Raw genomic sequence first — 22,232 nt, 5'->3', positions numbered from 1 at the left:
AATGCTCTTCTTATGGATACCTGCATTTAACTTGTGGACTATGTAAACACAGTATATATCAATATCTATATATCTATATATCTCTATATAAACTAATAGCTTTTCCTTTTGGTGTTTGCGCCTTCTTCCTGTCTTAGCCCCAGGTTGTGGGAGCACCATCTTGTCTGGATTCCCAGAGCCCTGAGCAGATAGTTCTGCAATCTGTGTTGTCTGCTCCTGAGTTCCGATGAAGACCCCCACAACTTGGTTCTAGCCCATGGTGGCTTTAGGGGCCCCTGGGTGTATTTCCTGCTCTTCCTTTCTGCTGTGTCTCTGCTTGGTTTGGGAAGGGAATTTTTTCAGGATTGCTTTAGCTTTCAAGTCACCAGTGTTGCCTCTAACGTGAATTCACTAAAGGGATTTGTGTAATAGGAGTACACTATCATAAGCACCTCAGCAGGTGCTAGGGAAGGCAGAGGGGGAAGGTGGGCTGATGTACACTCACTCTTCCCAGCTACATCACTGCCTCATTCTAGAAAGTCATACTCTCTTGACCTCTTTTCTCATCTGTAAAAGAATAATTCAAAGTGCAGAGAATGTCAACTAAAGGGGTAAATATTTGACTCCTTCATCTCTAAGCTGAAGGAAGAAGAAAGAAACAGGGTTGGGTGGGTGTAAACACTGCAGCAGCTCTATATGCAAGTCTTTGATCTATGAAGGGCTGGTGGAGGAAGAAAATAAGACCATCCCAAGGAACCATTTTCCTTGTTATGACTAAGATAGCGGTCTAGGTTCCTGGCAGAGTTCATTTTCTGACTACAACTCAACTAGGCCACTTCCTTTTGGACCTTAAGGAACTATAATTATCTAAACTGCAGACCGCTTCCAGGGCTGGCCAAGAGGGGTTTGGGGTTGGTTCTGTACTGCACCTTGGCTTGGCAGCTAGGGCAGTCGTCTTGGCCAAAGCCACTGACACATGGGGGCTCCACAAACTAATTCGGGTTTTCCCAGATGGGTTCTAACTCTACAGGGGATAAGAGCTCAGTTCCTTAAGGGAAACCTAGTCATTGCCATTGCTCGGGGAAGTGCATTCCTAACCAGGCTTGCTGCCTGCTTGGGAGATTACATGAAGACAGAGGCCCGGGAGCAACAGCTGGCACCTGGCCAGTGCAGCACCACCTCCTTTGCAGCAGCAGGCAGCACTCAGCAGCAGCAGCAGCAGCAGCAGCAGCAGCAGCCAGCAAACCTGACCCACATTTTCCATTTGCTCAAGAAAAGGCTCTCTGTGTTCTGGCACATGATTGGCTAGGATTAAATGGCTCTCCACTATCATGGGGACTAGTCTTATCAACCTGTATCCTGGTCACTGGAGTGGGCCTCCCCTTAATAAGCAGTGCCTTTTCTTTTACGGTCACATTTGGTTGGTTCTCCTATTTTATTTCCAGTATCTCAAGTGCTAGGCCCTCAGGAATAAAAAATGACACAACCCCTCTGGGGAGAAGGGAGGTCCAAGGAGACAGGCCTCTGCTCCTGTGACTTTTAGCACATTCCAAGGTATGCTCAACCTTCATCGACAGCCTAGAGTTGAGCTGACATAAAAGCAGGAAGGGACTTTGTAAAGATAAAATTAATTTAGTTTGCCCTCATCGAGTGGGGATTCACCTAGCTTAGCAGAGCACGAATCGTGTCCTGCAACCGTGGCTATGGATCAAGTTGTCTGGAGTCGCCTGCTCCCTCTAGGCCGCCTAAGCCAGCACCTCTGTCCCATTCTCCTCGAGCATGCAAGGGACGCTTTGGTGCACGTGGGACGGCATGAGCTAAGCTGGGTCCAAACCCAGGAATCTCCCTAGCAGTGGGGATGGAGGCTTGTAGGCAGGCAGAGGACTGGTCCATATTGTGTTTGCCAGCGTGGATCTGTCTGGTCAGTGCAGAGAACTGCTGTTCTGCTCCTCGAAGGCCACCTTGCCCAGAAGCTGACTCTCCAGCTCTACACATGCCCCACCGGCAGCGTGAAAGAAACTCATACTCAGCTGCCAAGGCTGCCACGGCAGAGGGGTCCTGAACAAACTGAGCTCGTAACATCATGTCCATTTTTTTCTAGCCGTCGCTTTAGCCGCTTGGCTTTCGCGCTCCCGGATAAGCCGGGCCTGCCGCCTTCTCCGGAGTCTCATTGGCGCGTTAAGTCTCATGGCCTCTCGGTACCCGCTGCAGGCGGCAGTGCCGCTGCTCGGCAGTCTCCTGCAGGCGCTGCAGGCGCTTGGCCTCACGGTCCCGCATGCGCCTCACCTCCGCTCTTCTGGGGTCTCGTTGTCTCGCCTGCTCTTCTTGCTGTGCGCTCACGTTCAGCCTCTGCAGCCGAACCTCCAGAGCTCGTTCTGCCTCCGCAGCGCCCACTTGCGGACCTCCAGGAGCCTGGGCTTCTAGCAGCTTGCGGTAGGCAGCACAGTTGTTGCACACCAGAAGGATAACACCAGCAGGGTACACAGGGGGACTGAAGGCAATGTCCTTTCCCTCTGACATTGGAGGGGCCTTCATTGTAGTTGGGGGGTACAGATTCCATATTCAGTACTTCTGGAAGCTTTTCACTGAAAAAAGCAAAAGGATGAGATAGTTGTGACCTCTCAACATGGCTCAAATTGTAAAAAAATCTGGTTCCCCTGGGGTGACTTCTAGGAAAATAGCATTTCTCCTCAAGTGCAGAGTGAAGTTCTTATGTGCTAATCCCAGTTGTGTTGCCCAAGGTACACGGGTCAGTGAGATATCTGCAATGGGTGTCTCCATTCTGTAAGAAGCCGCCACTTGCTCCAAAGTGCTCCCCCCATGAGAAGGGTGCACACAGAGCTGACCTGTTGAAGGTGGCGTGGCTGGTGAAACGAGCTCCGCAGACCGCACAGTTGGACCGCTGGTCCTCAGAGTGGATGAGGAGGTGACGGCCTAGAGACCCTGGGGAGCTGAGGGCCCGGCCACACACGGGGCACACGTAACTCTTGGCGCTCACCACTGCTGCAGTGTGCTGCAAAAGAGAAACCTGGCTTCAACCAATGACTCCCTCACACACACCATCTCCAAGCTGTCATCATCACCTTGTAAACGTAGGCTGCTGGGCAGAGGAATAACTTCTTGGCTTCTTCCCCTTATTGCTGGGACAGGAGACCAAGCTATTCTCTGCACAGTACCTGTAGAAATAAGTACGTGTGCTTTGGGAGTTCTTTGGAGGAATCTCAGCTTGGAGCTTTTGGCCTGCCTGTCTTGCTGATCTAGGTTCTGACTCCTGAGAAATTGGGAGGCGGGATGAGTAAGTTTATGGGATGATGAGTACAAGCAGGGAGTCTTTGAACCAGAATACTTTTCAGGATCTCTCTTCTGGACAGCACAGTGGGAGGGCTTTTCAAGTGAAAGCTAAAAGTAATGAGGAAATAAGCATCTAAGAAGGAGGAACAAGGAGAGAGGTACAGAGAAGAGGATGTGTGTTAACAGGAGTCTTTGCTTCTGAAAAGAGTACTTAGACATTTATTCTCAAGACTATCCATTCTGCAATGAAGACAACCTTCATGGGAGAGTTGAGGCTATTGGATAGGAGGCTTATCTTGTCAGAAACTATTATAAGGTCTGTGTACTTTGGGCTTAGATAAGAATAGGTGATTCCACTCCCACCCCCAAAATTTTCAGAAACATTTATAATTTACTTTTTCCTTTTAAAGTGAAGCTTTATTCTGCATTAACAGATACTGGTTTTTATTCCATGTATGAAACATTCATTAAATAATTTTGAAAGAAATAATGATATTTCCCCCAGTGTCTCCACCTGGGGGCTCAAATATGTTATACAATATATACCATTCTTTCTCTCCAAAAGTCCTATGCGGTTGAACAGGGAGAGAAATTAACTTCATTTACTGAAGAGGGTACTGAGTCCCAAGCAAGGCAATGTACCCAAAGTCAAGGACAAAGGTTAAGATGACATCTAGGGCTAGAAAGAAATTAAGTCATTCATTATTCAGGGTTCAAAAAAGTGTGTGCTTCTCAGACTCTATACCTGGTATACATGAGCAATAAGTTGTTCTCGGCTCCCACAGTCCAACTGACAAAGGGGGACACTGACAAAGGCCAAGCATGGGGTCAGAATTCAAATGGTTCAGTGACCTATAAACAAGCAAAAGTTAATTAAAAATATAAAAGGCAAAGTAACGGATGCTCAATTCAGCTGTTCCTGAACTTAGAGTGTCTATTACTAATTTCTTCTTTTCCCACCCCCTTCAAAGGGCACAGATGTAAAGACCAAATAAGTTGACTCTACATATCAAACTTCTCTTCTCTGCAGAAACCATTAAGAAGATAGATTTGTCCCCCCTTTCCATTCTCCTTCCATCTCCTGACAGGAGGAATGAGGATGATTCTATAAATAGTATTTTGTCTCCTTTCCCAACCCAGATGTAACTCTCCTCTGTGCATGTTTTGGATAGAATTCTTCAGAGGTAACTGTAAAAAGAGAGCTTTTGGGGAACCAATGCCTGTATTTCCTTTGTCTGCATGAACGAGGTTTGAAGAGGGGAGGGCCAGGAAGCAGAAGGCCGATGGCAGGCAGTGTCCAGGTGGGAGATGGTTCTGTTATTTTGGTAGGGGCTAAGGAAGAGTGGAAGAAGGGAGCACCCAACCCAGTGAAGGGTGGGAGTGGCAGAGGGCCTGGTTCTATGGGAGCCTCATCACTTGCCTCGTGCTCCCCTATCACCTCATTCCCTCCAACACTTGGCTCTGTGTTCTCTAACTCCTTTTTCACTTTCACCATCCCGCCATCCTCCTCGGATGTGTGGGAAGAGACTTCGTCTTGTGTGGTCTCCTCTTCGTCCCCCTCACTGTCGCCTGGAAGACACAAACCAGCCACTTAGTCCAACTCCACAGAGCCTCAGCCCTGAGCTTGCTACCACACAAACTCAGGGCTGTGTCTGCAGGCGCGTTCGACACAGCTGTGAATGCCTATGACAGTACAAATTGTATGAAGTACCCTGTGGCCAGAGCTGCACACAAAGGAACAGGGAGCTGGTGGGATCAGAGAAGGGTCACGGAGCCCTGCCACAAGCAGCAGTCTCCCCTGTGGGTCCCCATGCGTTATCACACTCTCAAAGCAAACCTCCCCACACAAGTCACACACCATTCCCTCCCCCCGGCACCTCCTCCAGGGCCTATACACATTCACCCCCAACACCCCTCACAGACTCTATCCTCCACTCGCTAAAGCCCTCTCTGCCTGAGGTCAGGACCCTGATTGCTCCTCCCTCCCTCCCTGTGGCAGTCCCAGAGACACCAGCAGGCTCTTAACCTTGTCCTCTACCAGAGGACGGGGTGACCACCGACAATGAGAACGAGGTCAATTTAGGGAAGGTGCTGCTCACTGCTCTGCAGTAATGGGCAGCACGGCTACCGCTGGGGAGTAGTTTTGTGCTAAAGTCTACACCCCTAATTTTCCTAATTTCTTAAGTGGGTGAATCCCTGAAGAGCTTACTGGAAAGAACAGGCCATGTTTCAATGAAGGACAAAGTGGAATTCTTGATAACTGAAGCTGGGTTTGGTCTGCTTTTAGTTATTTAAAGAAGATGGATTAGATTAGACCAAAGCAGCTGTCCCTGATCTCCATCCCAACGAAGCTGAGCAGCCAAAGCAAAACTAAGAACCCAGGCCCTTCCCAAGCCCATTCTCAGGCCTGACCATCAGCTCAGGAAGACAGGCACCACGTGGTTCTGGGTGAAGGCAATGGGAATGACTTCCACTGGTATGACACTCCTGCTTTCTACAGACTCGAACCCTCTTTAGCTCATCAGAGATCCAAACTATTGCTGGTATCTTGGCAAAAGTCACCCATTACAGCTCTGAGAGCAGATTAGATCCCTGATAGAAGGACGGCCATCCAGTTTCTGCTCGGCTCATCCCAACATTTGGGAGCCAGTGCTCTGCACAAACGATGCAGGTGCTGGAGAAAGGCCTGTGGAATTGGAAGTGTTCCTGCATGAAGCAGCACATTCCATTTTTAGACAACTAATTGTTAGAAAATTTTATCATACTGAGTCCTTCTTTGGGATATACACACACACATACACACATATGTGTATTCGTATGTATGTGTATGTGTTTGCATACATAGATACGCTTTGATAATAAAGGACTGGCACTTATTTAAATAAGCACATGTTTTACAACCAACTCATTTTTGATGGAGGAGAAATGAGAAGGGTGGCAGGGTTTTTTTGGTTTTTGTTTTTGCGGGGCAATGAGGGTTAAGTGACTTGCCCAGGGTCACACAGCTAGTATGTGTCAAGTGTCTGAGGCCAGATTTGAACTCAAGTCCTCCTGAATCCAGGGCTGGTGTTTTATCCAGGTGGCAGGTTATTTTTAAGTTTAGATGCAAAGTTTGATACAACTGATTGTATTAATCTTTTTTTTAAAGCTTACCAAAAAGGAAACTATATTTTTTTCTGGATGGAGTTCTCTTTTTGAAAACATACCCCACCCCAGCTCACTATGTAGAAGAGAGAGCTATCTTTTTTTCATTACAAAATTATTAGATTTTTCTAGACACTGTCATGCTTAGTCAGTCTGTTATTAGACACCGGCTTCTCCACTCAGTATTCTCTGTCAGTGTTTGGGGGCATTGTTAGGTATCTTCATAATTAATCCTTTCAACTTCCTTTCTCTAGATTACGTTAGGTTAAAAACTATTTTAACAGGGATTCTTTTGTGACTGGAAATGTCAAATTTGATCTCACTAAGGATAAAGCCTATATCATACTAGACATTTAAATGCATACCACATTTTCCGCACCCCAAATTCTGTGTGAACTCCCCTCCCTTTAGGACCAGATCTGTGATTTCATTGGGGGAAACTATGCTAATGACCAGTTTTCAAGACATACCTCGGGCCCTGGCAGCTTAAGTGATTTTTCGGGGCCACAAAGCCAGGACAGAACTGAGCCAGGGCCTTCCTGCCTCCAGGCTGGTTCTCCAGCCCACACACCACAATGCATCTCCCAAGCTCCGTTTGCCTTTTATTAATTACAAATCCAAAGAGACTCCCCAGAGACAGGGAACCTCTCCCCTTTGTTTCCATGCCCGTCTGGATGGTAGTTATTCCTATGCACACATATCACACATACCAGAAATCTATACGTCTAGCCCTATCTGGGGCAAGTACCCAGTGAGTCAGACATGACTTCAGATCAAAGCTTCTGTTATGGAAGGTGAGCACACGCCTCCCTCTACACCAGAGCACCTTTGGTGAGCCTAATTCCAAGTCTCCTTTCATCCTCACCCCATGCATACTCCCCACAGCACACACATTCTGATATTCCTCTCCCCATTGCCCTGAGTCATTACCAGAAGGTGCAGAACTCACTGCTACTGGAGGCCTGATCTCTCAGTTGTTGAATAGCTGGATGCTGATTGCCAAGATCTCCAGGAAAATCAGTTTTCATCATCGCCTGTCGGGCTTGCTCCTCCAGCCCAGCAAATACCTGTTCCCCTGGTGGTCACAAGGAAAAATAGTCAAGCTACCAGCTAGGGCAGCACATATGCAGGGAGGCTGGAAGAAAGGTCAGATCTGACCATTCAAATGTGAGGAGATAGGCTGCAAGGGTCACTCATCTCCAAGTTATGTTACTGCCTCCACTAGGCTTCTGGGAACAGCTAATCTTGTGAGCAGTCGTAAACAGAAAATATCCTATACTCCCTTCCTTCATATCCTACTAGCCTTGAGTTATTTCAAAGGGAATCAAATGCAAAATAACAACTGCTTTCCATTTCATTTGCAAACCTTCTGTTATGACTGGAGAAATTAAGGCAAGGGGATGGGAAGTAATCAAGGTAGAGCTAGGACATTCAGTGCAGGGAGAATGATTTCTAACATACATGCTTGATGGTATCAAGTGTGCAGGCAGAAAGCAAGCTGCAATAGAAATTCCTGGCTGAGCACAGAGTCTCTGACCCATAGACCAAAGCTTCTCAGTCCCCCCAGGTAACAAAGCTAGTGACCTTCCACCTCCCAAGCTGTCTTCCTCAGGTGTTTCTTCTTAATACCCATTGAATACAGCCAAAAGTCAAGTAACTTCTGATTCCATAATGGCTAAAAGGAGAACAGATACTCCCTGAACCTATTTACACTGAAATATTATTTATGCCTGAGATGCATGCCCCGAAGGTGCTGACCAGGACACTGTCTGTCTCCTGGGGTCTCTTCTTTCTCTTACTGATCTCGCCAAATCCTGGCTCATCCTTCTGCTTCTTTAACGCTCAGCTCAGCATCTGGCACATGGTAAGTGCTTAATAAATGCTTGGGGACAGGCTTCTACTCAGTCGGCTGGGAATTTGCTTCTCATCCCCACATGGTCCAGCAGGGAGGAGAAGGAAGAGTTTGGGTTTCTTAAGGTTTCCATGATCTCAGAGAGAATAGAAACGACAAGCCATCGTTCCCTAGCCAGTGAGAGGGGGAGATGAGAAGCCCCAGTGAAACACCTCCCAATAGGTGGGGTCTCTTTTGTCAGAGGAAGGAGAAGAAAAAGCCAGATTTCAGGTTCCAAGTCATGTTACCTGGATAGAGAAGGAGACAGCATGTGGATGACCTAGCCTTTCTGACCAGAATGACCTGGAAGATGGTAGAAGAGATATGCTAACACCTCCTGGCCTAGCCTACCATATGGGCAAGGGCTTAGAGTCATTACTACAATTGGGGGCAGCCTGGCTGGAGTCAGGAAAATTTGAGTTCAGATCGGGCCTCACAGAGTCACTGTGTGACCCTGGGCAAGTCGCTAACCTTTGCCTACCTCAGCTTTCTTATCTGTAAAACGGGAATAATAATAAAATCACCTACCTCCTATGACGGTTGCGAGGATCAAATGAGATAATAATTGCAAAGTGCTTAGCACAGTGCCTGGCACAGAGTAAGTGACATATAAATGTCAGTAATTATTAGTACTGCTGTGGTTATTCTGCAGGAGGGTGGGCAGATGAGCAATCCTTAATGCAGGTGGGGAGTCTCTTTTTCTGTGTAGACACTATCAGCTGACACCATCACTCATCACTGTCCCTGCTTCACACTAAGAATGGGGTTCAGGGTCTCAGGGTCACAGTACAACAGAATCAACCACGCAGCAATGAACACCAACGAGATGTCAGGCCTTCTAAGTACAAAGAGAAAGATCAAACAGGCCGAGCACTCAAGGCGCTTATGTTCTTTAAGAGAGAAAATGTCCATCCAGAGATCTCTATTTATAGAAACATTAGCTTCCCTAGACTGTCACATGAGGCCCCAACACAAAAAGGACACACGAGACTGAGGTCCTGACTCAAACATTGGCTGTGAAAGCCCAGAGATCATCTGGTCCAACCTCCTCCCTTTAAAGCTGAGGAAGTGAAGGCTCAGCACAATAAAGGGACTAGCTCAAGGTCACCAAGCGAGGAAGTGGAGGAATCAAAATGAAAATGCTCATCTGATTCCCCGAATAATGCTCTTTCCATGGTGCCACAGGCCCCCCAGCTTCAAAAAGAAAGCACTATGCATCCTTTGGGGCAGGGTGCAAGTTTTTAAAAACAAATGGCAATCGACTGGTGTGACCCTAAAGACCAGATTCTGGGCGACTAGACCCATGAGCAATAAAGAGAAGACTTAAGTGAAAAACAAAGGACAAGCTTTGCAGCATTCTGACCAATAACAGCTGTTCCCTAAAGTGAAGGAATAAGGAGCTTGTGAATTGCGTGATTAGATTATGGCACCTGTGTCACTACTATCGGCTGTTACGTTCATTCCATCCAAAGAAAATATGAACATTTTATAGTTCTCTTGTCAAACAGTGGATAAGTACAGGGCTTCCTAATAAGAGATATAACTTTACAGCTCCACCAAGTGGGCTCAAAGGTCTTCATCCATTGTTACTGTATAGTCCAAATAGACACTAGATGGGGAGCCCAAGGGCATTCTCAGTGTGGACAACTTCTCTTCCTCCAGGGCTCTCTTACTGGTATCCTCAGCTATTATACTTCAATTAATTCTGCCACCTTCTGTATCCATTGGTCAGGAAAAGCTTACAGTCCTTTCTCTTCTGGCTTTCCTGAACTAGGGAAAGGGTCCAGGCAGATCTACTCCATTTTTTAGAGCTTTCACCATTTAAAACAAATAAGCAAATACATCAATCTACTCTTCCAGGAAAAGTACAGTAGAAAAGATTCTGCAGTAGGAAGGTAATGCCTATGAATAACTTTAGAATAGCATGTGTGGGTTTTTTCGGGGCAATGAGGGTTAAGTGACTTGCCCAGGGTCACACAGCTAGTGAGTGTCAAGTGTCTGAGGCCGGATTTGAATGCAGGTCCTCCTGAATCAGGGCCGGTGCTCTATCCATGGTACCACCAAGCTGCCCCTATAAATAACTTTAAAGAAAGCACTATTTAGCAAAACACAAAATCCTATATGAAAGTACTAGGTGTGTTAAGGGTGTGTCATAATTATAGAATGGCCTATAATTGTTCCCTCATTTTGAATCTGGACAGATCGATTCTTTCTCCTTTACGTAACAGAAGACCACCTTATTCAGACATGGCTCTTTGATCAATAGCTGAGAAAAAGGTTTTTGGATACCACAACAAGCTAGCATAACCCTACCTGTCCTTGCCTATGAAATGGAGATACTGTGGTCCTGGTCTGGCAAAAGCTTTGGCAGACTGGCTGATACCTGAGGCAAGGAACACCAAAGGCATGCTGGCAAGTTAGGAGAAAGGACAACTGAAAAGTATAGGAAGGTATTATATATATAAGGTCAAAGATTTTAACATTCCATTTCTTTTTCCTGTGACCCAGGTATTGCAAAGCTAGTCACTGTAACTAAAGAAATGCTGTTTTAGGCTTTTGTAAGACAGCAAAAACACGTTCTAAGAAAAGCAGTGAGCCATGAGATGCTGATGCCCTAGTAGGTGTCGGTCTAGGCAACCTATCCTGTAACCCCAGAGATTGACCTCTCTCTACCTATTTCCTGTTGGAAAATGTTGATAATAATGCCCCCTACCTCACAGGGATCCTAATAACTAATGAAGGCAAAACAGAGCATACTCTTCAGATGAAAGGGCTCCACGATTGGTGCTTCAAGGCTTGCTCCTCTTTTTTGTTTCCCCAGTGGGTATAGCACAGTGCCTGGCACGCGGTAGGTGTTTAATAAATGCTGATGGATCAAGTTTGCAATAGGAAAATAAAGACCTTTTTAAAAGGAAAGTTTCTTTCTTTCTTTTATTTTTTAAAGCAGTTTGCTCTATCTGAATACACTAATTGAAAGGCAGGCTGGAGACGATCTATTTGGAGGAGTCCTAGGAGCAGCTGTCAAGGACTAATGAGAGCTGCCCAACATCTCGGCCTTTAGCTTTGACCAAGTCACTAAGATTTCCTCCCACTTTTCACTCCACAAGTCCCATGGCTCGTTTCTTTTCAAAGTGGACCATACACAGCACAGGAGTGCCTCTGGAGAGACTGTTTTGAGGAGAAGGAAGAAAGAGGTGAAAAGAGGCAGCGGGCACATCCATCACAAGGGGCACCACCAAACACGGCCTGGCCGCAGGAGCAGGGCACCGATGCTCCTTGGGGGCTTTGGGCCATAGCACAACGCTCTATTTCCCTGGAATGCGGATCCAATGATCATTGCTGCTTTCCTCCACTGCTGAACTCTGACTTGGAGCAAAGCTTCTGCAGCCTTTTATACTACTGGATCTTGAGTCTACTCTGACCACTTTATCAGAGGATGAGGCACACATAAAGGATCAAATTCAGTACAGCCAACTGGACCACTGCAGGCACTGCCCCTCCCTTTCAGCCAGGCCCACCAGAAACCTCAGAACCACCTAGTCTGTCAGCATCATTGCCAGGGCCAGTGAAAAGGATGTCTTTTGGAGGCCAGGCTGGCTCCATCCCATTAATGTTAAAGAGACGTCTCAGGGCACGGCTCCCCAGTGTCTTTTGCTTTTTGACCACCCACCCTTTGACAGTTTCCCTGTTCCCCATGTGGGCCATCTCCATGACTTTCAGAACCACTCCGGGTGCCTCTTGTCCAGGGGCAGCTCCACTTTGGAGCTCCCAGCCCAAGAGTGGAAGGTCTCTGCAGAGTAGGTGGCTCTGAGCGCTATCACCCACACCAGGCTCATTATTCCCCTCTCTCACGAAAAGTCACTCAGCTCAGCTAGAGGCACCAAAGCAGCTGCAGATGTGCACTGTGCTGTCCTCACCCACTTCCCATCTGTGCATCTGTCTCTGGCCTCCAATACCAAGGCTCTAAGGTCTGGCTGACTAATCCAAGAAGGAACTGGTTAAGTCTCCAGTCTAATGGCTGCAGTGTGTTACACTGCTCACATAGTATTTACCAACTCCTTTTCGTTCAGCCCGATCAGTCTCTCTACAAGGAGAGTTCTAGAGATGAAGGCTACACTCCTCTGGTTGACCTACACTGAATCCTGTCAATCTACCCAGAGAAGGCACTTTACCCCGGGGCCTGGCCCTGCCTAGGCTGTGTCTGCACCCTTCAGCAACTCCCCTCCCTTGCCCAGGGTCTGCCCCACAGCCCTGTGCTAGATCACACCAGTCAAAGCAACTCGAGTCTCCAGCTCCTTCACAGCCACATCTCCATCTTTCAATGTTGCTTCGCTCCTGCAACCTCAATCCCTTCACCAGAAGCTATCCCAACCCTGACTCCATCAGCGTTCTCTCCTCCTGAGAAGGCCCCAAGCCCCTTTCTCCAGGTCTACTTCCATCCAAAGTCTCTTCTTGAACCACCACAGCCACAGATCCTCTGCCCCTATAGCAAGGATCTGCTTGTCACCCTAACTCTCAGAGCATCATGCTTCCAAATTATACCACTATTTTCTGGCTGAGGGTCTCCAGTCAGCATAGGTACCTTTCCCCTCATTCAATAAGCATTTACAGAGCATTTCCTATATGCAAAGAGCCCTGTTTTCGTCACTGAGAAAAGTGTCTTTTAAAAATCTCTTCTTACTCTTTGGGAAGACCTGGACACCAAACTTTCTGCCACATATAAAAGTTCAGTAGCAATGGAAGGTTGGTTGCCCTTTCTTGCCTGAACTATTATATGTCTCCTCCTTTGCTCCATTTGGTTTAACAGCGAGGAGGTAGTGGGCCTGGATGGAAAAGAGAGCCAGCCCAAAAGTCAGGAAGGTCTGAGTGGTCTGGCCTCTGACACATGCAGGCTGTATAGCCCTGAGCACATAGTGTGTGCTAAAGAAAATATTTGCTGTTGATGAAATTTCTTGCATCCCTACTATCAGCATTCCCCTGAGTTCAAGCACTGCCTTACCCTACTCCACAAATTAAATCTGATTCTAACTACTAGCCTACTGACAACTCAGTTCCCTTTCCCCATTAGTTTTTTGGGTTTATTTGTGGGGCAATAAGGGTTAAGTGACTTGCCCAGGGTCACACGGCTAGTAAGTGTCAAGTGTCTGAGGCCAGATTTGAACTCAGGTCCTCCTGAATCCAGGGCCAGTGTTCTATCCACTGCACCACCTAGCTGCCCCTCCCCATTAGCTTTTGGCCTTCAGGTCACAAGTTTTCAGAGGCTCTAGAATAGGCTCCTTAGAACTCGTCTATTCCAGATCCCTGCGTTTTTCTCATACTCACAGTGAACTTTATTTGGATTGGTCTGTTTCCGACGGGACATGTTTCCCTGGCCCCGTAGTTCTGGCCTTGTCCAGCTTCACCACTGGAAACGTTCCTGCCTCCTTGTAAGGTGCTGACCTAGAGAGAGGGTAACTGTTAGGCATTCCTCCCTCTGGGTATCACACAGATTTAAAAGGTAAGAGTCTTTAAAACAGCCCCATGAAAATAGCATAAAATACTCTGGCTGTAAAGGAGCCTATCTACCAAGAAATGAAATTACCCACAGAGAAATAGAAACGAGCACCCTCTTCAGCCTAGTGCCAAGGTCCTCAGAGAATTCAGCAGAAGAGGCAGCCTCCTCAAAGGTCCTCTGTGACTCCATTTAGAGGGTGACCAGGATCCTGGAAAGTGAGCTCAAGTACAGCCAGAGGACAGAGTGAGAAAAGATACACCGGCAGCCTGATCCAGGATGATTTGGGGCCCATGAATGGCATTGGAGGTAAGCAGGAAGCCCAGAGAGGGATCAGAGCTCACATTTCACATGCCACAGGAAGTCAAGCACTGCATCCTGCAACAAACTGGAGCTTCCAGGCGCTGGTCAAGCTCCCATTGTGGCTATCTCACCCAGAGGGGACAAAGGAATCAGTCCCTGTGGGACAGCAAAGGCCCCCAAATCCTGGCGATCTGTAAATGAAAATGGTATGGGAAAACACTGCTTCTGTCTAGGGATCCAGGTGTAACAAGGAATAGATGGATACCAACTGTGCTGATTCCCCAAAGGAAAGGAAGGCCCTCACTCTAAAGATCCCCCACATGGCCCTGTGTCCATGGAGCCAGTGGTGGAGCCAAAGCTAACAACTTCAGCCACAAGACTTGGAAGATTTATTTGGCAAAGAAGGAAATTTAAAAAGAGGAGAAGCCTTCCCTATCCAGGAAAGGCTGCAGAACTCCTTTTCCCTCATCCCCTTCCTTGCTATACGAGGAAAAAGAAGTCCAAGCCAAGTTGTGGTATATGAATACAATGGAATACTATTGTGCTGTAAGAAACGATGAGCAGGAGGAGTTCAGAGAAACCTGGAGGGTCTTACGTGAGCTGATGATGAGTGAGATGAGTAGAACCAGAAGAACATTGTACACAGTATCATCAGCATTGAGTGTTGATCTACTGTGATGGACTACATTCTTCTCACCAATGCAATGGTACAGAAGAGTTCCAGGGAACTCATGATAGAAGAGGATCTCCAAATCCAAGAAAAAAAAAAGAACTGTGGAGTAGAGATGCTGATTGAACCATACTATTTCTTTTGTTTATGGTGCTGTTGTTTTTTTTCTATTTTGAGGTTTTTCATCATTGCTCTGATTTTTTTCTCTTATAACAGGACTAATGCAGAAATAGGATTAATGTTATTATGTGTGTATGTATATGTGTGTATAGATATATATATCTATATATGTATATGTATATAGATATATAGATATAACCTTTGTCAGATTACCTGCTGTCTAGGGGAGGGGGGAGGGAGGGAGAAAAATCTGAAATTGTAAAGCTTGTATAAACAAAAGTTGAGAACTATCTTTACATGTAATGGAAAAAAGAAGTCCAAGCATGACAGGTCTTCAGAATCTCTTACTCTGGGAGGAAGATCGCAAGACAGATCATGAGCCTCAATCCTACCTAAGACAGCAAAGCATGTATTTGATTGCCCTCTAAGCTTTCTAGTCTTTCCCCTCTACAAAGCTATCCCTTTGATATACTAATACAGCTTACTCTAAGTTAAATATGTAACCAGTAGTGGTTTAATTACATTTCCAAACAGTGAGGCATTTACTATTTGTTATAGTAGACCCAAAATCTGATCCTGCCTCCCAAAAGAGAAAGAAGAAAGCAAGTCCAGAAAGCTAAGACAGGCCTCCAAGAGAACTGACAAGGGGAAGGGCTTTTACCAGGCATCTGCCTTATACCTAAGCAAAGAGAATCTTTCTAAAGCATCAGTTAAAAAATAAAACCCATCCCTCCAATAGTAAAAATGATAAAGTGCTACTACCACAGGGAGGGATCTTCTGTAGCACTAACTTTAGATTTTTTTTTTCTTCCTATTCCTCTGAGTCCAGTTAAGTTAGCCTCTAAATATTATTATGCAATGGGACTTCACCTGGAGTTTCCCAATGCAGGCATTTAAAACTCTCCTCACTTTTACTCAGACCTCAGGGGTAATAAACTGAGCTATATATCCCTCTATTGTAAAATGAATGAAAAGTTGAATTTCATTATCTCTAAAGTGTTTTTAATCAATCAAAAATAGCAATCAGGACATTTTCATAAAATTTTCTTTCAAGAAAGGCCTGTCCTGGTTGAATGGCTTCTTTCTAGCTCATCTTTGTCTGGCAAGCATCTAATGATAAGGCTAGATAAAAAGAAGGGAGAGAGAGATGCGCATCCCCTGCATGTTTTTTAGGCTGCCATGTCCCTAGCATCTCATAATTCCCCCTAGTGGCCAAATCACGTGGGCACAACAACCTGTAGGGTTCCAGGAAGGATGAGTAACACCCCCTTCTTTTTTTCCCATTCCTTAAAGGAAATGAACTACACACAGATCCCTAAAATCCACATAATAATAATTTAGATGGACACAGATCAATCCTCTGTGCAGAAAGGAATGCAAAGATCCTTGCTTTCAACTTAGCTTCAGTCCCCCCACCTAGATGTGAAACCATACTAAAAAAAAGTAAATTCTGTGGCTCACTGACTTTTTGGAACAAAGAAAAGGTTAAGAGAAAGCACTTGGAGAGATTCAGATGTCAGAGGCAGATTCCAAAAGGGAGTTCAGTCCCCATTTCACTGTGGCTGGCAGCTGGGTTAATAATCCTCATTAAAAAGGGCCCAAAGTCTCCCCACTGACTCTCAACATGATGGTGAACAACAAGGCTGCTATTCTGCAGGTGCCGGCTTACAGTTTCCCGAGCACATGCAAAGTCTCAAGAAGCAAAATCATGTGAAATTCAAGCAGCTACAGACCGTCCACTTCTCACCTCCAGTTCTTAGGCTGTTCCCATGGAGCAGGTAAACTCGACCGAATCCAGCTGATTGTATCTGCGAAATTGGAGAGACGAGCTAGTTACAGACACCTCACTATTCACCCTATTCCCACCTGTTTGGACTGGATAATGTAGTATCAGCTGAAATTTCTCTCTTCACTACTGAACTGAAACTGAAGGAAAGGTAAATCGTCCCAAGGAATCATTATTAAAATACCCCCCCTTTCCCCCCACCTTCGGAGAACAAAGTACTCTCAGAAACCCCAAATGAAAAAGTTTTCTTGGGAGACCCAAATCCCAGGGTTGCCCCCCAAGTGCAGGAGGCCTGGGTGACTCCTCCCGCAGCTCGGAGAGTAACAGCCACCCCTTTGTCACCCACCCACCCACCAGCCCCGAGAGGCGGGGAGGAAGGCTTCAAGAGAACTAACCCCTTCTCATGCCAGAGACAGATGGACGGGCAGACGGGGAGAGGGAAGGGGGCGGGGAGGAGGAGACGGCGGGCACCCACACATCAGGCTCCCCTGGCGATAGGGGCCAAGGCCGTGGAGATAGACCCCTCCCAAGTCCCCAACCCCCCAAGCTCAGAACCCAACAAAAAGAGGAACAGATTGGGGAGGCGAAGGGAGTGCAGGAGGGACGCCCTTCTGTCCCCATCTCAGGAGCAGGCAGACAGACCAACAAAAAGGGGCAGGGGGTGGGGGTGGGGGCTTCAATGACCACCTCTTCCCCCTGCCCCCCTCCCCGGCCGCCGGAGGGTGCCTTCCCCTCCCCCACCACAGACACAGACAGACAAAAGGACAGACAGACCCAAGCCCGGATGGCCCCGGGAGGGGGACGGGGGCGGCTCCCCCTCCCGCCCCACGCCGGAGTGTCCCGAGTCTGGGCCAGGGGGCGGGGAGGGGGGGCTCTTTACCCGGTACCGGGCGCTCCAGACCCCCACGCTGGGCCCCGCCTCCGGCCGGCCAGACAGACGGACCGCCGGACAATGGACCCCGGGTTCGCGGCTCGGGCCACGCCAGGGCCGGGGCCTTTCCGGGCCGGGGCCGGGCGGGCTCTGGCCGGGCCGTGCGCGGGGATTCTGCGGACGGCGCTGCAGACGGACAAAGCCAGCGGCAGACAGACAGACGGAGGGGGGAAAAGATGGCGACGCGAGCGGCGGGAGCGCGCCGCTCGTGCACCCGCTAGCGGGGCGGGGGGGGAGCCGCGTGCACGAGCCGGAGCCGCGCCCCCGCCTCCCTCATCCCCGCTCGCAGCCGCCGCCGGCTCCTCCTCCTCCTTTCCTCCTCCTCCTCCCCCACCTCCCCGCGGGCGGGGCCGGGGCGGGGCCTCCCTCCGGAGCCCCCCCCCCAACCCTTTCCAGTCCGCCCTCGGGGTCCGGGCCTCCCTTCTCCTCTACTGTCAAGTTCAACCGCAGACCCCACATTCCTGCCCCCCCCGCCTCAGCCCGCCCCCCCAAACCCCGAAGTGCCCGACTCCTTCCGGCCTTCCTGCCAGAGCGCACACGGGGCGAGGGGGGGCCTGGGTCGCCAGTAACTTTGACCTCTCCGCCCCCGCGCCCCGCCCCCCCCCCCCCCCCCCCCAGCCGGGAGGTTCGAGGAAGTGGCCCCGAAGGAGGGGGCGGGAGCTCCCCGCTTGTGCCTCCTACCACCCTGTGCCTCCTCCCCTCCTCCCCTCCCCCTCCTCCCCTCCTCCCCTCCTCCCCTTCGGGCTGTCTGGCTGTCTTTGTGTCTGTTTGACACTCTCACTGTCTCTGTCTCTCCCCCTCTCCTCCTTTCTTTTTCTCTCTCTCCCTCACACTCCCCCTCTCTCCTCTCTCTTCCTCTCTCTCCTCTCCCCTTCTTTCTCTGACTCTCTCTGTCTCTGCCTCAGTTTCTCTCTTTCCTTCTCTTCCCTCCCCCTCCTCCTACGTTTCCCCCCTTTCCCCCTCCCTCTATTCCCAACCCCTTTCAGTCTTGCTTAGCTTCACCCCACTAGTGGCACTTGGGTCAAATAGGCCACAAACTCCTCTTTTATAACATGATCCAGGTCCCCAAGCTGGTATAAACCACCGTTTGGGATGGATTTACCCTAAATCTCCACTCATGAAGAGGGAATTTCTAATCTTGTGCTTTATCTTTTCCAGAGTCTTGGAGGTCTTATTTCTTAGAAAATTTGGTGTGTGAAATGGCTTTTTAAAATTATCTTTTATTCTTTGGTTTGGCTGTTCTGTTCCAGTCCAAAATAGTTCTAGCCAATAAAATGTTTTTGGTTTGTGTTCCCTCTAAAAATAACTTCCTTGAAGCCTAAACATTAAATACTTGTTCAAGCCTTCCAGTCAAGTGTAAGACTGTTTCTGGGGAAGAATTCAAATAAGAATAAACATTGACTTTTACACCTCACAGTAGTCCTTTTTCTTCTTAAATAAATTAAATAAATAAAAAGACCCACAAAACTTACATATGTGTGTGTATATGTATGTATGTATTGTTCTGAACTTAACAAAGACCAAATAAAATGACCATTTCTATCTATAAAATAGATAAAAAAAGATTGTACCTGGAACTGGGAGTATCTGTTATGTACTTGGTTTTGTTTGTTTGTTTGTTTGTTTCTGTAATAATAAATTCAGGGGGCAGCTAGGTGGCGCAGTGGATAGAGCACTGGCCCTGGATTCAGGAGGACCTGAGTTCAAATTCAGCCTCAGACATTTAACACTTACTAGCTGTGTGACCCTGGGCAAGTCACTTAACCCCAATTGCCTCACAAATAATAATAATAATAATAACAATAATAATAATAATAATAATAATTTAACACCTAACTTTCAAAACTGTCCTGTTTCTGTTTCCTTCTGGCCTCCCTTCTGTTCTCTTCAGTGCACTTTAAAAATGCTTTATTGACCCTTTTTTCTTCTTTTTTTCTTTTTGTCAACCCTAGAGATGCCCTCCCTTTTCTCCAGTCCTTCCCTCCCCCACCAATTGAAAAAAAGAAAAAGGAAAAAGGAAAGGAAAAAAACCCGTGGTTATAAATATGCAATGAAGCAAAGCAAATTCCCACATGGGCCATGTTTGGAATGTGTCTATTTTATTCTGCACCTTGAGTCCAATCACCTCTCCTATCTGTTCTTCCTGACATCTTAGACTGAGGAATACAAATGGGCTTTTATCACACATTGAAGAAATCAACATTTCCAGAAGATGCCAAAAGGCAAAAAGTAAGAAGCAGCCCCCAGCTATTTTCTGTGCTTCTACTTTTGTTAATTCTAATTTCTCCTCTCTAAAACGGTCATAATGCAACTGAGTCATCTTCCAATGTCACCGAAGTGTAGTGCCTCAAGGTTGTAACAGTCCTTCAAAAATTTAAAGACCGCTCCTGTTCCTTAAACTCCTCTCTACTTTTGAAAATTAATACAAAAGAGGGAGGAACAGCTAGGTGGCACAGTGGCTAAAGTACCAGCCCTGGATTCAGGAGGACCTGAGTTCAAATCCAGCCTCAGACACTTGACACTTACTAGCTATGTGACCCTGGGCAAGTCACTTAACCCTCACTGCCCCGCCAAAAAAAAAAAGAGGGCACAAGCCTCAGTTTCCTCATCTGTAAAGTGGGTATAACATCACCTACTTCACAGAGTTGTCATGAAACTCAAATGAGGAGAAAAAAGTGCTTTGTAAACCTTTAAGTGCCACATTAATGTCAGCCATAATCACTTTTATTATCTTATTCTACCAGGATCAAAGGAGAATGAAGATGCAGAGGGGTTTTGAGGTTGAGAATAGAGGAGATGATGAACCTCACGACAGATGGCTTTAAGTTTCTCAGTAAAAGAGGAGGTCAGTTTGTCGACTGAGAGGAGTGAGGTGTTAGGGATTTTGAGGAGAGAAGAGGTTTGGAACATATGCTGAGGGAAGGAAACCTTGTGGAGAGTTAATCAGCAAAGATCTGTGCAGGAGAGAGGGCCCAGCTAAGGGAACATTAAGAAATAGTGGTCTGAGACTGGAAGTTCCTGTAATTTCCTTCTTCAGTGTTCAGGAGCTCTGGAATAGGGGCAGAGAAGAGGAATGGTGGTGGGGCATCCTGTGTTGAGGCTATCGTCATCCCTCCTAAATACTTTGAATTTGATTACATTATGTGTGTATATATTGATATGCATATATTTATTGACTTTAGTTTGTATGTTTTTATGTGCATGTATATTTTTATACAGAATTATTTTATTCTTTCTGTTTGAATCCTCAGCATCTAAGGCAATGCCTGACTACTATGGTAGGTACTTAATAAATATTTGTTGATTAACTGGAGCAAGGGATTTGAGGACAGAGAACAAATTATTGTATTACTTGGTTAACTATAGGATAGGTGGGTGGGGGTAATTTATAGCATAGGATGACATGTAACCTCAAGTGAGATTTTTATAGGCAGATTAAAAAGAGTGTGTGTGAGAAAGGAAGTTTGTTAATAAGAAGGGTATAGGAGCTTAGGCACGGAATATGGTGTGAGAAAATGGGTAGTTGTCTCCTCTCAATAAGGATATAACAGTCAATCATACTCCTCCTAACCTGTTTTTAGGACAAAGGTCTCAGATCCCCTCCTCCCCCTCAGGCTAACAAAATCACATGGTTCAAGGAGCCCTGGTCTCAATAAAGTCTGCCTCTGAGTTGTGTCCATGTAAGGAAGAATAAGGCCCACTCCTGAGTTGTGTCCATACAAGGAAGAGGGATGGGAATACTGTGTTCTGATTAGCTAGTTTTTGCATGTAGATTGTAACCCTTGAGTAATCAAACCAATGATGAAAAGGGGGAGGGTCCATTTGCGTTAGGGACTAGGGTTTAAAACAGGGCCTGTGAGCTCCCTTTCTTTGCACCCACTAGCTGCACACCAGGGTACCTCCTTCTCATGAGAAGGAAATAAAAGATCCACTGTCACATCGCTGCTGAGTTCCCCAGAATTATTGAGGATTGTTTTTCCCTCACAAATTGAAGGTCCCATGGAGATTTAAGGAGCTGCGGGGGACCCTCTGTGTTCCAGTACTCTTCGACAAGATCAATGGTCAAATGATTGTCAGAGCCTGAAGGGGCCCCCACTCCAACTCCTGAGCCCAAAGAACTCAGCAGAGACGGTTCAAATGCAGGGTGGAGCATGCTCACCAAGGGGGTAAGAATTTATTAGAACAGGGGAGAACCTTAGGTCCCAAAGGGGAGGAAAGGGCTGTGGAGCACTCTTTGGATGGTTGCCCTGGGAAAAAGGCATTGGGCGTGCCAAGCGGTGTGCCAGGGAGGGTGGTTCCCAAGAATTCAAAGGGTTCATTAGACACTGTGTTGAAGAAACTAAGTAAAATGGAGAATGCCACCTCTAGTGATACAGAAAAAGAAGAAAGTATATCTCCTGAAATTCCCAAAGACAGCCCTTTGGGAGATAAATTAGAAAGCTGAGATAAACTTGAGAGGTATAGAGGAAAATGCAAAAAGAGAATGACAAAACATTGTTGCCTAATATGGGCTGGGGTTCCCCTCAAGGGAGGTTCAGTCCTTTGGCCTAAATTTGGGTCTAGTGAAAATCAGGTATGTCAAGGCTTAAATATATATGTGAATAGTAAAAACCGCCAAAATCAGGA

The 22,232-nt window shown here is 47.0% G+C and overlaps 2 protein-coding genes across 2 annotated transcripts; one reads left to right on the top strand and one right to left on the bottom strand.

The window, feature by feature from the left end:
* Positions 1–1,692: 1,692 nt before the first annotated feature.
* On the bottom strand, positions 1,693–17,806 carry ZNF821 (zinc finger protein 821). The gene is given in 18 exon segments (XM_043987279.1): positions 1,693–2,003; positions 2,005–2,073; positions 2,075–2,101; positions 2,103–2,132; positions 2,134–2,270; positions 2,273–2,310; positions 2,312–2,348; positions 2,351–2,381; positions 2,383–2,496; positions 2,498–2,564; positions 2,826–2,992; positions 4,016–4,072; positions 4,074–4,114; positions 4,684–4,839; positions 7,364–7,489; positions 13,628–13,744; positions 16,637–16,697; positions 17,556–17,806. Coding segments are annotated over 16 exon segments (1,239 nt in total). The 5' UTR covers positions 13,668–13,744; positions 16,637–16,697; positions 17,556–17,806; the 3' UTR covers positions 1,693–1,901.
* On the top strand, positions 17,079–21,690 carry LOC122739477 (transcription initiation factor TFIID subunit 4-like). Its single transcript, XM_043981209.1, has 2 exons — positions 17,079–18,171; positions 21,647–21,690. The coding sequence occupies exons 1-2, from the start codon at positions 17,079–17,081 to the stop codon at positions 21,688–21,690; spliced, it is 1,137 nt and encodes a 378-aa protein (XP_043837144.1).
* Positions 21,691–22,232: the final 542 nt, after the last annotated feature.

This window comes from Dromiciops gliroides, chromosome 2 (genome assembly GCF_019393635.1).
Source record: "Dromiciops gliroides isolate mDroGli1 chromosome 2, mDroGli1.pri, whole genome shotgun sequence".
Classification (NCBI taxonomy): domain Eukaryota; kingdom Metazoa; phylum Chordata; class Mammalia; order Microbiotheria; family Microbiotheriidae; genus Dromiciops; species Dromiciops gliroides.
Note: the sequence above shows the minus strand (reverse complement) of the source record. Positions and strands in the feature narration are given on the sequence as shown.